We start from the raw sequence: 17,802 nt of genomic DNA, 5'->3' as shown, positions 1-17,802 counted from the left end.
CGGTGCATTTGCAGTTAGAAATATGGGACAATAAGTTTTATAGTTGAGGCGGTCAAACTCCTACGTTAATGGTTATATTGGGCGAATCACAGCAAACACCGCGACACAGACGTACACAGTAAGAATCAAAGTTGTTCGATTCTAAGGGAATTTTCCCAAGCATTGTTTGTTTCATTATCTGCTGAAGGATCATCGCACGTTGAAGTAGTCGAAAATGCTTCAGAGCGCAGACAATTTTGAATTGGCTTATCAGTAGCCAAGCAGTAGGATTATAATTTTGTCTAACAGTACAGAAAAATTGATCACATCCCCCCTGAAAAACCAACCAGTTCACAGCTATTGAACGAATACACTATGAACGCGTTACTGGAGCTCCGCGGGGCATATACTCATCATCTGTTAAAGCAATGCCCCCAAGCTCTACACAGTCAACACATCCGGTTAGCTCGATCCAAGGTAGCCTTAAGTCTCCACCATTCGCGGATTCACAAGCGCTGGAGGACTATGCAAAGTTGCAAACATTCAGTTGGATTTCGGGCTAACAGTAGGATAGCTGCTGTTAAAAATGCATTTTATACACCAGATGAGACATGCACTCGCTGCTAGATCAGACAAAGTTCAAACTCAGCTCATAAACTCTGTTGGTTCGTTCTTGCAAGCAAACACATTCAAGGACCAAGTAGATGGAGGCTTCCTTTATATTAAATAAAAATCTATCCACTCAACGCCATTTTGTAACTCTGCGAGCTTCTAGTATTAAACTCAAAAGACTTCCATTTTTGAGGCAATACTGACGGGATAGAGAATCTGTAGTAGGATGACTGCACCAAGCTGGCCGGGGTAGTTTCTTCTGTATTCCTAACATGTTCCTATTTTGTTTAACTGGGTTCTTGTGAGTTTGCTTGCATATTTCTATGTGTGATAATAACGCAAACAAAAAATATCCTCACGGTGTGGCCAACCTGGAGTTGCGTGAGTTGACCACACTGCTGTTCAGCCGGTCGCAACCGGACGGTTAGGTTTTCAGATTGCTATCAAAGGTTCAAAACTCTATAGAATTATCTGAGACGCGCACTGCTGGCGATTTCCAATAAAGGCGCACCAGCTGTACAGAGCTCCTCGGCTTTTAGCATAGGCTGATATAACCGACAGGAGAAAATATTAGTTGTAAATTAATAATAGAAAGGCGTCTCATAATCAGGGAAGGGGCGCATATGTGAATAATATTTGGCAATGCAGTCCCAAATGATTAGGTTAATCAGCTGATACACTTAAATCGTCAATGGATTTCTACTAAACTGTAGCTTAGAAGAGTCACCGAAACAGATCGAGAAAAGGGAAACCGAAAAAATGGATCATATATAAGGTGCGTTCGAAGTTCATTCTTGTTCAGGGGTTAGCCTACTCCATGTCGAGTCAACACAAAATGTGGCGCTTGTTTGTTGACATGAGATCCGTGCTCTTCTCTGCACGAAGTGCACTCTATCAAGGATAGCAGGTCTACGTTTTCCTTGGAATGTCACGACTGATGAGCCAGAGTGGTGTGATTAGATCACCTCGCAAGTGGCATAAATTTCTCAACGTCCAGAGTATAAACTGTGGTCTGTCTTTTGAAAATGCGTCTTTTTTACAAGGTGCAATGCGAAATGAGGGGTTTCATGGACGAGAATGCCCAATTTTCTATGAATCAGGTGATTTGATCTGCATTTGTGATGCATTCTCCAGTTTGTCAACGTTGTACTTGTCTTTCCGTATTCTGAGGGCGGTGAGACTGGAAGATCTTGTCCAGCTTATTGGTTTATACATCATTCGGGAGTCGGTTGACACGCGTATTTCTAGCCCTCGAGAAAATGAATTTGACGGTAATTTCACTCACACTTTTGGTTGACCAAACCTTGAGATGTGTGCCAATTAGTTCCGGATTACGTTCATCAGGCCCTTATGTTTTTTTGGAAGGCATATGATTCTCGTTCATTTCCAAGATTACGTTCCCAGAGCAATTTACGATCTGCACCAGTTAGAGGAATGGTATCTGACTCCGGAAATGAATGTGTATACCTGGAGATTAACTCAAAAATATGGGATACGAAACAACTGCAAAGGGTATCCATCGGAGGGATGAAGCAGTCACGCTTATTTGATTCAGAAAAATATCAGTCATGTGTAACATTTTGTTCTTTTTGTTGGGGCATGTCAAATAGAGCAAATAGGTAATGTATCAACTGGACATCTAAGAGCAACACAAATACCTGCTTTGTTTGCTTTTCTGACCATCAGCCGTCGGGTATAGGGTGACAAAATGTCGCGTGAATGGCAAAATTGAATTTGTAATCTGAATGTAAAATCAGTCATGTAAAGTCAGCTCAGTGATTTATTAACCACGAACTGTCAATGTCTCCCCGGCTGGGGACGAAACGGACAGGCTTGGCGAACCGATCAACGGTCATTTGATCAATCACCAGTTAAACTGACAACGCAAAACCGGAGATAATCTAATTAGCGGTCTACTACCTAAAGTTGTTGGATCGGTGAAGAAATTGACTCAGCATTAATTGTATAGGATTCATAAATTCCATAAGATGAGAAAAGTAAGAAATTTGAAAGATCTGGGGGGGGGGGGGGGGATTTGCTGAGCAGGGTGGAGCAGGGTGCGGAAGACAAAGTTATTCACTCATAATATGTTGAAATATTGGTAACTTGGGTGAAACATCATCAGTGGGCATTACCCAACTACGCACTGATGATATCTCCCCGTGTGGTGAGGAAACGTTTGCAATGCCAAACTTGATGAACAGACCAACAGCTACCGGATCAACAACCGATGATTTTACTCACTGCTATACCGATGGGTCCATTTGGAAATTCACCTCACCGACTGCTTGCAGATATTGTTTAACCAGGATCATTGAGGGCACCCAGCGGTGGCAGTAATATTTCTTACTCAACTAAGTAGCACGTCATGAGTAAATAAACTACTTGTAAACCACTTATGCCCATTCCACGAATGTAGTTGGAGCTCAAGAATTATGACTACGAGTTATTTATGCAACATGCAAGTTACATTTTCCCTACATCTAGACTTTTATTCCATGATATCATGGAAAACGCAAAATTCAAGAAAGTCTGATGCTTTGTTGAGTAACATANCGATGATTTTACTCACTGCTATACCGATGGGTCCATTTGGAAATTCACCTCACCGACTGCTTGCAGATATTGTTTAACCAGGATCATTGAGGGCACCCAGCGGTGGCAGTAATATTTCTTACTCAACTAAGTAGCACGTCATGAGTAAATAAACTACTTGTAAACCACTTATGCCCATTCCACGAATGTAGTTGGAGCTCAAGTATTATGACCACGAGTTATTTATGCAACATGCAAGTTACATTTTCCCTACATTTAGACTTTTATTCCATGATATCATGGAAAACGCAAAATTCAAGAAAGTCTGATGCTTTGTTGAGTAACATACATAGTGGCAATAAGTACTCGGACAAGAGTGCTCCCCATGTCATGCTCCCCAAAATTTCGACAGATCGATTTCCGCGTTTGTGAATTCTCAGGCAGACTAAAAACGAATGTCTGCTGATCAATCCAGCGGAAGATGTTAAGACAAGGAGTATCACGATCACATTACTTAGCAAGATATATCAATGCGTCCGGTCTTTGTCTGATTAGTTATTCACTCAGTTTATCAACTACTTTGAAATAAGCACGTATGTGAGCAGCCTGTTAGCTGTTTGAGCACATCCGGAACAACTGGGACTGAATAAACATTTTCTGTGACCTTCTTTTCACGAGGACCAGTCTCAAAAGTAGTAAATTGCAATCACTGTTCAATAAATGATAACACATCAGGAAAGAGTCATTTGAGTATTGCATTGTGTCGTTTCGAAAGATAACGTGAGTTTCGTATACCTCGACGGAACACACCACGTATATGGATTTTGAAAATTCCTGTATATCTCCCGATTGCTTTCACCTTTCTTGGAGTTCATCACACAGACACTAAAGGTGTTTGTTGACAGCTGTGAATCTGCATTTGCACTCAAATATATTACGGTGTTCATTTGCATGCATTATCCGATTGAATTGGAAAGCATTGTTTTTTAATACTTGGAAAAACACTACTCAGAAATAAGATTTAAACACCCTGGTAGAAACAGTTATTTTGAACGTTCGTCGAAGAATTTTTGTCTTGATGCTCAGATAATCTTCCTGGCGAATTCTAGTTAGGATCCATATGTGAGATCCCTGCATCGATGTTTTCTGGCTGTGTTGTCAATTTGGGCACAAGCCACACAAATCGATATGCTTCAGCGTTTAAAAAACTTTGTGACACGTCACGCCTGTCGTCGAAAATAAATGATCTGTCAGTGGACCCCACTGGATGTCTTCAGACTCAGTCAAACCGACTTGATCCGCTTAACACGAGGGAAGCAAAAGGTTTTTCGTAGCAGCCCGGAGTGGAAAATTGTGAATATGGCGCATGATAGACAATTAGACGGTTTTGAAATCAGCCTGATCTCTATGAAGCACAGACTGTCAGTCACGCTTAGGCTCCCTCTTTCTCCGTCCGGGTTTGGGATTTTAACTAACACATGCATGATTCTCAATCAATTGGAATAGGTTTGGAACCGGTTGAGAAGTCATCGTTTCACACACTAGTGTGAAGAGGACTTACTGATTGGTTCCCCATCTGTCTTATAATCTGGCCAATTTGGTCACCCGTTCACTTGGCCTGATGAAGCTTTTGTGTCAAAAGCGAAACGTTGCCCACATAAAAACTACCGATTGTTTATCAAGCTCTTCTGAAACATGCATGATTCTGTTTTATCGCAACAATTGATTGTGAAATCGTGGTCACTCGCTACGTAAAAACGGAAATTTAACAGACATTTAAAGTGTGGTCCACCACAACTGGCGTTACCCACGGTCTTAGCGAGATGGGCTTCCCACAGGCACTGCCGAGAAATCTATATTGGTTCAGATCTGAAACCATGCGGGGAAAGTGTCGTCTGAATCCACCGGCCAGCCAGAATGCCATGTGTTATGTGCAAACAGGCGCTCAAAAGACAATAAACATCATCTGGCAAAAACAGGATGTTCAAGAGTTACATGAATGAGTCATAAAAGGAAACGAAAAGCTCCTAAAATCTGGAATTCAGATATTGATATTACAAAGTCAAAGTCCACTGAGGTCCATTTTGGATGTCCAGTTAATTCCACCGCAACGCTGAAATTTCATGAAGGATCAGCGGTTTGGCTGAAAAAACGAGCCAAATCATAGGAGCTGCGCAGAGAGAAGCTGAGCCAATAAACCAACCAAAATCATGCGGATAGGCAGCAAGCTGGAATTGAACCAATCAGAATGAGGTTACTAGACTACCAAAATCCAAGCCACACAATCAACTAGTCAAACAGCAAGAAAGTAGGAAAGTAAACACTGTTCACAAATGAAACAATCACAAGGATAAACAATGAACGCGAATAGCATGCGGTGAGTCGAACGAAACAAGAGTAGACGACGATGCAACACAGATTGTGAACTTCTCAGTCAGAAATTACTAATAAACATCCGGCCCGACTACAGCTCGAATCTACTGCTTGCGCAAGCACAATGAGTGAAGCCACCGACTCGATTGCGCACTAATGGTGTCAACTGTAATGGTGACGAAACCTTTTCAAGTCGGGTGCAAACTCGAATCTGATGCGACATTGGATTAATCCGCACATAACACTTTTGGAATGTTCGAACGCAGATTTGGACAACTGCGAGCGACACACAAACTGACCGAGACAGAATGGATACGGCTCACAAAACCAAGTAGACATCCGTGACGAGAAATCATGTGCTGTTTTGGGAATTGGCGGCGATTAGGTTTAGCTAAGCAAACAGCCACGATCTGTAGTTTCAGCTAAACTCTCCCCAAGCACGAAAGGGGTTCCCAGACCAGGAAAAAATATACATTGTCAATATACATTGTCAAAACATTAAACATGATTAAGCATCCCACATAATTCGACAGCCCAAGCTGTTTTTGGCTCATTGTTTGCCCTTCTGTAAACACACTACTCTACTAGTCTTGTCGAATTTGCGGAGAGCATGATAGTCCATTTTGCATGTGTGAATCCATCGGCCACCACAGTAAGTTATGACGACAAAGCCAACAACATTCAGGAGAACTTTCCAACTTGTACAAAATGGCGAGAGCAAGGTAGGATGCAAAGTTGTGCGGGTAGTCAGTGGTCCCAACTGGCTTTCACGAAAAACTCAATTGAGCCTAATATTACTGGTCGTAAGGTTAGTGGTGGAACTGTTCAACCAGTTGAAGACGTCCATTTACAAGGTTAGAAACACAACCAGAAGGAAGAAAACAAGTGCGTTTTCAAGGACAGTATTAGAACCAGAGGAACAAGTAACGATGTCTGCCGTCTGAGGCACCATTCGCTGTTTTTATTGTTGTGCTGATCTCGATCACCTTGAGAGGCCACACAAACTGGGATGGATTTCAAGGACGGCCGACAGCTTCATAAACTTCACCTTGGACATTGGAACTCCTTGTGATACTTTACGCTTTGGCACAATTGTGATTAGCCGCGTGATCGCTCAGCTTTTCGAAAGTCAAGTCTTCCGCTATCCGACTTGTATATGGAGACAATGATACTGAAGGCAAAAATCAGAACTATCACGTGATAACAAAATTCACCCACATGCAAACAAAAAAAATAATCGACTGAACAGATGTTTTCACAAGGAAAGTAATATACCAGACGGATGGTTAAGCAATGTGAATCCACGTGTGGAAATAATATTCACCTGCCAAACAAAGTTCTGCACACCGATTTGTGAAAGATGTACTTCAAGACAACCTTGGACACCCACGGGATTTCAAAAGTTTGGCGGTGTTAATGATAACGGACACAAATTTAGCAGTTAGGTGCAAAATGTTTGGTAGACAATCGTAGCCATATTGTTTTATTGCTGATTTTTTGAAATTATTGTTTCTGATCTTCTCCGGTGCAGAATGCTGACACTGTTCCTTCATATCTCCATTTACACTTACAAAACACCGATTCACAATTGTTGTTAGTTTCGGCAAGGTAGTTAATTGTGATAAGAATCACCATCGTTTTTTGTTCTTGTGTCTCTAAAAGTGTCTTTTCGCTACTAATAGGAGAGTAATTGTGTCGCACCTTATTTACAATTTTTTACTATGACCAACGTTTTTCTCAAGCGTTTTTCGAACAAGGTGACTGTCAACTTGGATATCATGGATTCACTGCGTTTCTTTTAAAACTACGTGTTAATTAAGAAATCAGGAAATTGCTCGGGATAATTACCAGATTGACATACGCATGATTTGATTCGTTTATGAAACCGTCCGAAACTGTATGAATGGCAGAATTCTAATGAGGGAAATATGCCCTATTTTGCCTGATTCCGAGAAACATTTACGCTGTTTTTGACCTCAGACGTTTCAGCGGTTTGCAATATTTGTCATTTGGTAACGTCCACATATTCCGAATTGCAATAGAGTACTGCAGACAATCAAATTCGCAGGGTTTTAGAGCAAGACCACTCTTGTACTGAGGCAAACTCTTTTGTGCATGGGATAGGGATGTTTGAAAGACGAAGGCAGCATAAAAAACAAAGTTCGACAGGCGTTAAAATATGCTCCTTGTGGTACTGAGTGACTCCCACTTAATTACGCATACACTCGGCATGATTTCACTTCCCAGTATAGATATCGAGTAACCAGCAAAAAGTACACAATTTACCTGAATATTCCCGGATCTGAAATCAGTTAGTCGGTCTTCACACAGTTTAGTACACCACAGTGCAATCAAAAGAGTCTATCCCTCAGGTGAGTTCGAATTCCCTTTTAGCCGTGATGATTCTTACTCAGTGGTCCGCTATATTTGAACGGTCACAGATTTATTCCGTCAAAAAAACAGTCCACCCGAATGTCCAGAGTGAACTAAAGTCAGCCTCCCTTTGTTTGGATGCTCCTCGTTTTCTTTCCGTTTGTCGGCAGGTAAAGGATATTCGTAACTGATTTGAGTATTGCATAAATAGCAGATATGAGTAGGCTACTTCCCGGGTACTCATCAATCACGGAAAGGACCAATAATTATAGTGCGGTAAGCCATCACCTGCATGAGTGTGGCTCACGTACCAGAGCTTTGAAGTTGTGAGTAGACTTCCGTTACACAGATAGCCAATGATTGATGAAAAGCTGTCTGAATTCGAGACCAGAGGTTTGATTTTTATCAAAGTACAAAAAATCGTAATCAAAAGTTTGCGATGGATCAATAAATGGATAAGCAGTTGTAGAAGTATATTTATGCTGCGATTAGCTGACTGCTTTTTCTCGTATAACTATCTGTTCACCAAAGATATCGTCAAAAATGATAGGCTGTTTTTTCCTCCGTCTCAAAATGAGTTTAGGAAATATAACAAAGTTGTATCTTTAATGCTTTTTGCCCCACATTTTGCTAATTTTCAGAATTGATTTGATGTGTCTCAGGTAACCATGAGTGGAATGTGTGCGTTTGTTCCGAAGAAATCAGTGTTAACTGTTAGATGATTATACACGGTATCATCATCAGGATTAATTTTGTGCTTCCTTATAGACAACGAAGTAGTGAAGAAAGTACTGGAAGATATTCAGAGGACTATTAAGGCTTATCCAAACCAGGAAGTCAGTTTGGTGGCCTTTGATCCGCTCAACAAGCTTGGCGATTCGCTTGCTAACTTTTCATCACCAAACAAGGTGACCTCGGTGATGTGCGGTTGGGTCAGATTCATTCATTCCCAATACCATCGCAATGATGAACACAAGCGACAAATGATGTACCTGTGGTCGACCAAGAGGACGCCTGCGTATAGTAATGAGAGGTCCACAGACAATTTGCGTTGAACCGAGTGGTGTGATGCATGAGGTCCTTGGTGTCTTACACTACAGTGACGCCGAATGATCAACAAGCATACCATCTTACCCCCCTGGAGTATTAAACAATATACCAGCAATTACCGAAGAAAGCGTAACCATGGAACAGCCAACTGAGGAAAGCTAATCGGCCGGCCCGATTTATCGTCAAACCAAGTTAATAAACTAGCTCATCAGACCACCTCGAAAACTGCTGCATTATACTACATCTCATCGATTTGCTTTCTTCCCAACTAGAAAATGGGTGAAATACCTCGGTATTGGGTAATTCATCTAGAAGGCTTACTCACGAAGCAAATTCAGTATACTCTAACTTCAAACTGATTTCAAGGTGTGCAAGCCGCTTTAACAATAGTAAACCTCAGTTATGCATACAAGCACTATTTAGGGGCAAGTGCGGATTGCAAGACGTCGTTTCGTAAGTGAAAGAACAAGTAGCAGATACATTTGGATAGCTCAAGATATGTTTCATCAGAACTTGGTAGTTGTCTAAATCAGGAGTGAGGTAGTGCAGATTGACATCAGTAAGTTCCCTTGATCATTTCTCTAATGTCTCGACTGGGAATTGATTTCTTCCGGGCTTTTTCCGTCATTCATTACGGGATCATCCTTGTATACATGGTCTTCGGCTTGAATCGAGATCAGCTGGTACTACATATTAGATGCACTCCTTGTCTGCAATGAGATGTATTCCCACAGTTTGCGTCGGCTGGATCTCTGCACTTAAGAATCGAGATGAACAACATAGTGCAGATTCTTGTACGTGAACACTTTGCTTGCAATCCTGAAGACTACTTGTTCGGATCTCTCTCAATGTTTGTGAAATCCTCATTGCTGGTAAATTCTGAGAAGAACGAGCTGACAGTAAATCGCTTCCTAATTTTTTCCAAGACGAAATTAACCGAAATCCTCGATTTCTCGAATGCGCGTCATAAATAAATAGCTACATGCGTGTATAATCCGAGACAAGTTGGAAAACACGCATCTAATCTAATGTAACCTCTAATCTAACCTCTAGCGGTTTAGACAACACGATTAAGACACACAAATATTTGGAAAACTTGGTCCATTGAAGAGATGTGAATATCGAGCCTAGCGTTAACATATACATCCTTTAACACTTACTGATCTCGAAGGAACACAAACAATACGCTGTAGACTCCCATTACCCACAATGTTAATACCATTTTTTTTAGTAGAAGCCTAATCTTATCAGTAAAGCTTGACGTACCTGGAATTACTATGGACTAATTGGTTACGCCAAAACTAAACTGAGCTTACCATAATCCAGTGTGAAACTAACTTAATTGAATTATGCGGTCTCTGAATTCACGATACAAGTAGTCCGGAGCTGGGAAACAGCGCAAATAAATCGACATTTCCTAACAAAAGTCGGAATGATTAGGTCCGTTATGTCCCACTTGTGTTTAAGGGTCACCGAAAATTCTTGAATCCTCCAAACTTCTGTTGACGCTGCAATAATGGAAGTTATTGTGATAGTATGTGATGCCATATACCGGCAGATTCACGTTATCCGGGGAAACGTCCCTTCGAATCTTATTTCAAAGTCAGTCGGTCGCAAAAGTAACTCACTTGAAATGGTTTCACTCTTACATTCGATGGAAAATGAAAACTAATCTTCTAGGTTGATAAAGAAGATACATGTGTACTAGAGAGTTAAACAATAGTTCGATCCGCTGTACGGTTACGTGGCTCAACTTCAAATGTTACATTGCACTTACACACACATTCTACCTGCTAATTTGTCACTGGGTTTGAGAGAATGTCATTGAAAGCGCTAATGACCGACTAGATTAATAAGCTGTAGACTGAGCAAGTATCAAACAACAATAAAAAAAACCCAGACAACATCATGTGTCTGCTTAAGACTGGTGTAAAGAATTCATTGAAATTTGCTATACGTCTAGTTCTAAGAATAAAAAAGGCATGTTGTTTTGGAGCTGCGCGCCTTGGGCGAGATACCTGAAAAACAACGATGCATTTAAACAATAAAGCATGTTCTTCATCTTTAACTGGAGTAAACGGAGAAAGCGCTAAACTCAGTATATCGGACTGGTGACGTTTGCACCGGTATAATAGATTTTTTGTCTCCTGAAAAGTCTTCTTGTTGATGAGTGGATCGTCCTCAATCAGAGTTACGATTGTACTCAAGACAATGGAGAAAATACTGGCTCCTGGTAGTTCAAATGACCAAGTAATATTATCGTAGTGATATAATTAATCCGACCTTCCATGAGCTCTTCAGAAAACATCCCATTCATGGTATGAATAGCCCTCAGAAATGAACAAAATGAAGTATCATCGCTTTAGTCCGAGAGAGGATTGTTTAACAGGGATGAGTACTAACAGACTACTAATACTACCACTCACGGACACCGTGTTGGATGTAGCAAGAATGTCTTGAAAGGTAAAACTCCCCTCAAGTGTTGTTTTTTATCATCGGCTCTTAAATGAAATCGTTGGCCAACAAAGAAGGCTGCCGTTTCATTGAAAAGCATCTTAGAAGGTATGCTGTAGGGGGCGCAAGTTTCAGTGCCGAATAAGTTCGTTAACCCTACTTTTGGTCACTTTGCACAAACCCCCAACGTGGCACCGAGGCTGATCCCTGGGGCATTAGCAAAATGCTGAACAATCCCCATTGACCAGAACTTCAACCTCAGTTTTATCAACCATTCTTTGCATCTGCCTATTCATCCGAAGTTGCGGAAATGCATGGATTGAACTGATCGGAGGCTAGAAATGCAGGTCAAGAAGAATCCGTTCAATTGAAGCCCTGCTGTTATATTTTGATCTAACTTAGAGAAATTCGAATATCAAATCCTCGATCATCAGCATCCAGCCAAAATGGGAATCAGAGTTGTACTTTGCTCCGGGTTATATTACGGAGATAAAAGGTCCTTGAGACAGTATTGATTTATCGATTCACACATTTACTTTGCATGCACAAATCTTGGTTTTACTGATCAGGCTATCCCCATTTGATTTCACAGTGACGATACAACTAGCCCTTATTGTTTATTTTATTCCGTTTCACACATATTAAAGCATAGATGATCGTACGAAGTTAATTCATCACAAAAACTCGTTGTCCTCAACCTATATTTCAAGTTACTTTAATTAAGTCAATTTTTTCAATCCCATTGCTGAATTAGTGATGCATTCAGCTCACTTCCTCCCTCAGTTCAAACATTCACTCTTTTTAAATCAGTTTTTCGGAACATTTCACATAACCGAGTCCTCAAGAGGACACCGGTCATTCAGGTTGCGTCAAAGAAAGCCTGCTGGCGGCAGGTAAGACCCTTATTTGGAGGAAATTGCACGGTCCAAGGCTTTAGGTTGACCTGTTACTCTGTTAAACGACGTTCTCTCTGCACAAGAAAAACTTTATCAAGAATATTCTTTAATGTGTCATTTGCGAACAAATGTACTGTTGAAGATGCTTTCAGCGGAACGTGCGTGAAAAATCGCCATAAGTGTCTCACTAAATCCACACTTTGTACACGCAAAATTAATGCGATCAAAAGTTTTTAGGCCCTTATTAGAGCATTTATTGTTAATCTTGTTATGATTTTATTTCTTGATTTCGAGCAAACAAGACGTGTGTGTTAATAATTCTACACCAAAACGGTTTGCACTAGCCTAAATTTACCGTGATTGATTTGTTTGCCGGCGACTTCAAAAGGTGAAAGTTTGTACTTTATTAGTCCCACTTTATTTCAAACGAATGTTCTGTGAGTTGGAGATGTCGAGGATGCTGGAGCCTCATTGTGACCAAAGTTTCTAACTTTTATAAAGGCATTCAAATGTTGAAACTTTACGAGTTAGACCAAATCAGATCTGCTTGTCAACATCTGTATACACAGATGAAAAGAGTTTTTCATCTTCCACCGGTGACCAAAAAATACATCACAACTGGGTTTTTCCAGAATCGAATATATTTTTTCATTTAGTTGACTTTTCTCTTATCGAGAAGCGATAATCTGAGGATAGAATTAAGTATGCAATGGGGGATTGTTTAGAATTTGACTGTTGTGGTGATAATAATTCATTTGCAGCTTTTTGGGTAACGGGTATTATCCTTATCAATATCTTTAGTTAGCAGCCAGGCACGGATGTATGCTAAGTTTAATATTTCGTTTGTTACCGAATGATGAATACCATCAAATTAACAGGAGGCCTAGCCGGTGAACATTTTTAGAATTCTTCTGAAACAGTAACATGTACAAACTAGAGAGTTTTAACTTTGAAGGATTCAGACAAATAACTGCACACTTGCTGAATTTTGAGCAGTATTCTGGTTGATCACACTGGATTACTGAATCACATTTAGTACCCCAAATTCAACACGTTCCCGCTTCCAGCGTTTCACCACTAACTTCAACAGTTAAAGTTGAAGTTGTTGTCGAGTATCCCGTATGCGCGATTCCATAAAGAATGCACTGAATCGGACTAATATGAGCCTGGGTTGCTTCCATCCCTCATAATTCCTTCGGAGGAACTAATCGGCCCCAAAACTCTACCAGAACCCAAACTTTTCTATGACCGTTAGCCTGCTCGTAAGAGCACCAATAAAATACTGTTGAGGCAGCCAGGTTCGGCTGTTCTAACTCTTCAAACAGTGGAAGTATATTTTGTTTAGCCTAGCTTTGGAAAAGAGCTGGTAAGTTTTCGGTCATCTGTCATCAGCTAAACATAAGTGGATAAACCCCAATGATTACTTTGTTACCATAATTCTTGAAAATCACTGCCAAATCGGCGTACCAAACCGTTCTAAAAGACAGGGATTGAACGCTGGGGTGAACCCATTTTACTACTATTATCATTTATTTTTTAAGAGCATGGTCACAAACATAAAATTGAATGCAAGTGATGAATGCAAAAGAGCGACAGGAGAGTATGGGAGAAAAGAGGGATGATCATCGTTGGTGAACCAAAGTCGACATCACAACCGATAGAATGTAGGGCTGAGATTATGGCAAGGGAATATTCACCAGCACCATAATTTCTCTTCTTCTCATTCCACACTATCACTCCACGCCCATCCGAGACTATGCTGACGTCTATTACAGTTGCACGGCGATCTCGAACAGCGATTAGGTCAGGTTTGATGAACGACGTAGAAGTAGGGGTTCTCAACTCCTCGAAGACGGTGTACCCCAGTCGACGGAGACGTTTTGCAAGTTCCCTTGCAACCCGATTATGACGAGCACACCTGGCATCATGCGTAATCCAGCAGGATTGCAAAATATGCACCAAACTCTCCGGTTGGCCACAGTTTCCACGACATAAGATCGTCTGGCCACCATGACCATGCCGAGCGCTTCTAACTCTCGTCCTAAGCAGGTTGCATCGGAGCTGGATACCCCGGATAAATATCCGTGGAAACACTCGTTCTGGGAATACGAGCCATCGATTCGAGAGAGGCGAAGTGACCAACTCTCGTAAACCGCGACCGTCAGCGCTGTTGTGCAGACTTTCACCCCAAGCAGCCACCAGCTCCTCCTTGGTGTTTACGCATGCTCCATGGACTCGGATCGGAAGGCTGAGATCCCGAACAATTTTGCCGAATGCGGAATCGTTGACCACATTGCGTAGTACTCGGCACTGAGTAGAGAGGAGCTTTTCCATACGCGTTTTCCGCTGCATCGGGATTGTTGCACTCAGACTTGGGATACCAAGTCCCCCATGTTGTTTACCGGCGTGGATGTAGCTGATCGGGGTGTCCTTCGGTAGACGTAGCCAGCCACGAATATATTGCCTGATGTAGTTGTCCAATCTTTTTAGTGTGTTCCTGTGGACTTGGCCGAGCACGAGCGAATATGTCAGCCTTGGTATCAGGTAGTTCCTCGTGATATCCATTCTTTGATGCGGCTTCAACGGGGCACGCGTCACTTCTTCGAGCAGTTTGAGCAGGTGCTGTCGGTGGTTGAAGACCCCTTTCCCCTTGGAGGTAAAGGGAATGCCCAAATATGTTACAGTGTCTGTCGGACCCAGAGGAGTGATTAGTTCCTCGGCAAAGCGAAATGGTTCGACTGAGACTGCTGTTGCCCGATGTTTCCTGTCCCCACAAATAACCATCACTTTAGTCTTTCGGGCGTTTATTTTCATGCCAGCTCTTCCCAACTCGACCGCAGCAGCTTCAAGCTTCTCTTTAAGGCGTGCCTGACTTTCTGCACACACGACCCAGTCGTCAGCGAAAGCAAAACCATCTACTAAGGTGTCATGGAACTGGTATCCCAGTTGCGGCATCGACAATCCAAGAACCTCATCCATTGTCATAATGAATAATAATGGGGAGAGTGGATCTCCTTGCCTCACACCTCTGTGGCAGTGAACCTCGGAACTGGGGAAAACTGCTACAGCATTCTCATAGGACTGTGCGATGTATCGAACTAGAGGTGACGGAGCTCCAAACGCCTTGGCAGATCTGACGATTGTGTCATGCGAAACCGAATCGAACGCTTTCGAGATATCGACAAACGCCAAGCTGAGGTTAGAAGCAGTCGCTGAAGAGTGACGAAGCAGGGCATGCAACAGCGATGTGGCTTCCAAACAGCCGTCTCGATGCAGAAATGCAAACTGAAGAGAGGGCAGTTGCAATCTACGACTCCAGCGATCAGCAAGCACCTTATGGAAGCAACGGACAAGAATGGATGACACGGAGATCGGTCTCAGTTGATCAGGTGAAGTCGGATGTGGGACCTTCGGAACTAGCGTAATACGGGCTCTACACAGATGTGGGGGACAACCCCCAGATAACAAAAATAAGTTGAAATACCCAGCGAGCAAATTAGCATTGAACCGGCGGAGCGTCCTGGGTGTGTGCTTGTCCAGGCCTGGAACAAATTGCCCATTAAACGGATCGTGCGACCAAATTCCTCTCCTGTAATTGGCTCGATCAAGCTCCAGTCGGATGGTACTACTATGCGACTTGGTCGGCTATCCGCGTGTTTTGGAGCTGAGAGCACTTGTTTCCAATACTGTTCGGCGTCCGTAGGTAGGCCGCAGTTTCCTTTGTATAAATCCTTCCATGACCCATCGAGTACAGCAGACGTTGCATCTTTCCGTCTTTGGTGGTATAGAGTCTGGATGGCTGCGTAGTTGGCTCGGCGGATCTGCTTTCGGCTGACCGGGATCCGATGGGCTAACTGGCGGCGACGTCGGGAAACAGTTTTCCAGGTGTGTGGAAATGTCCTGGAGGCGTGGAGGTCCATAAGCGACAGGAGTTGCTCCGGTGTCATGATGCCAGACTGCAATCCTCGGGCAAATGCCAGAAGGTCAACACTAGCAAGCGAACGGTCAGCGTGGGATTCCAAGAGTGACACGGTGCAATCCACGGTTTGTTTAAACCAGACGCTGTAGTCATCGGCTTCTGATGAGTAGGCCGTCGTCTGACCGATAGTTTGCTCAGGTTCACCAGATGATGTTTCGTCCTGTTGTGCTTGCCAGTTAAGCACCCGTAACCTGGTTTTGATGCTGATAGCCGATCGGCCAGGAAAATACTGCTCCAATCTCGTGAACAGCTCGGTTTGCGTGCCACAAAATGGATATAAATTGTTAGCCAAGCGTAAGAGCGATTGTGACTCTTGCTGGGACCAGCGGGTACCGGAATACTTCACTCGGCCAAGCTTATCTGCATTATGCTGGGTGGGGTGTGCGTGCCGGCGGTGTTGACTCAGGCCAATGTTCGTCGGAAAAAGGCGGGAACAATTAGCGCAGGCCAATTGGGCAACCGTGTTCGTACCAACACTTTCATTGTCATGAACTCGATGATGGGCTACCAAGCCAGCTTTCGATTTGCAGCACTTGCCACATTCCTCACACGTGAACCCAACGAGTCTCTCCTGTGTACTGGTTGGAACTGGTGCGGAGGCGCCAGATGATTCGTAGTATACATTGTCGAAAGTAACCAGCACATTGAAGCCAAACGGGGTGGTTGGCCCTGTCTGGAGTTGCTGAACTCTTAGCTCACCCAGACTGACGTCCAGGCTATCCGGTCGGCACCACGTGGAGGTGGTTCAGCTCGCCGACTTATTATTTATTCCTTATTCACAAACTCTACTTCCTATGCACCTCCGCAGGTAACGTGCAGTGTTCCTTTGCTAACAGAAATGGGAACGCACTCTGCACATCTGAAGCGCATAACCGACCTATGCGAAGCGGTTTTGAGCTTAGGTAGAATCTTCAGAACACAGTTTTGATATGTGTTGGCAATGTTTTGGAATATAGGTGGCTCGGGTGCGCTGATTGGTTGTTGGTCTGTTCGCTGAGCTTGGCAGTTGGAATGCAAACGTTTCACCACCAGTCGGGGTGATAACGTCAGGTGGACAGACGATCTAGAATGTCACATCTGCTGAGCAAATTTCTTCATACTTATACCGGAACTTTAACCCATTTATCCTTCACTGTTTAGTTCACCATCTAGCATAATTCTAGTCCTAATCCATTCCCTGGAAAATGTAGATATGAAGATTTTCCGTTTTCTCTTTCAACAATTTTTACTTGCGTGCGTGAGTGGCACAGAATCTAACCATATGATAACCTCTTACCCAGATTGTTCAGGTTTACCTATAAGCATTCGGACTAACGTCTTATCTTGCGATGCCATGTGTTGGTGTTGTGAGCTGGAATTGCGTCATGTCTTGAGTAGGTGTAGGGCCAAAAGCGTCTACCCGTTAGTTTTATCAATTGAATGACTATAGTTGAGCATCTTTCCTAATTATGCACAGAAATTTTAGATTATTAATATTGGAGTTTTCGGCGACGTTGAGGGGTTTGGGCGAAACGAGCCTGTTTAAATCTATCGTATTTATCGGCATTTATC

General features: G+C 42.6%; 1 protein-coding gene across 1 annotated transcript in view; it reads left to right on the top strand.

Moving 5' to 3' along the window:
* Positions 1-16,618: 16,618 nt before the first annotated feature.
* Positions 16,619-17,802, top strand: part of T265_01729 (hypothetical protein) — a gene marked incomplete at both ends in the record, with an annotated part of 31,031 nt that continues 29,847 nt past the window's right edge. The window contains one exon of the mRNA XM_009165819.1: positions 16,619-16,832. Within this exon, the coding sequence (XP_009164083.1) occupies positions 16,619-16,832 (214 nt within the window). The remainder of the gene's footprint in view (positions 16,833-17,802) is intronic.

This window comes from Opisthorchis viverrini (assembly GCF_000715545.1).
Source record: "Opisthorchis viverrini unplaced genomic scaffold opera_v5_19, whole genome shotgun sequence".
Taxonomy (NCBI): Eukaryota; Metazoa; Platyhelminthes; class Trematoda; order Opisthorchiida; family Opisthorchiidae; genus Opisthorchis; species Opisthorchis viverrini.
Note: the sequence above shows the minus strand (reverse complement) of the source record. Positions and strands in the feature narration are given on the sequence as shown.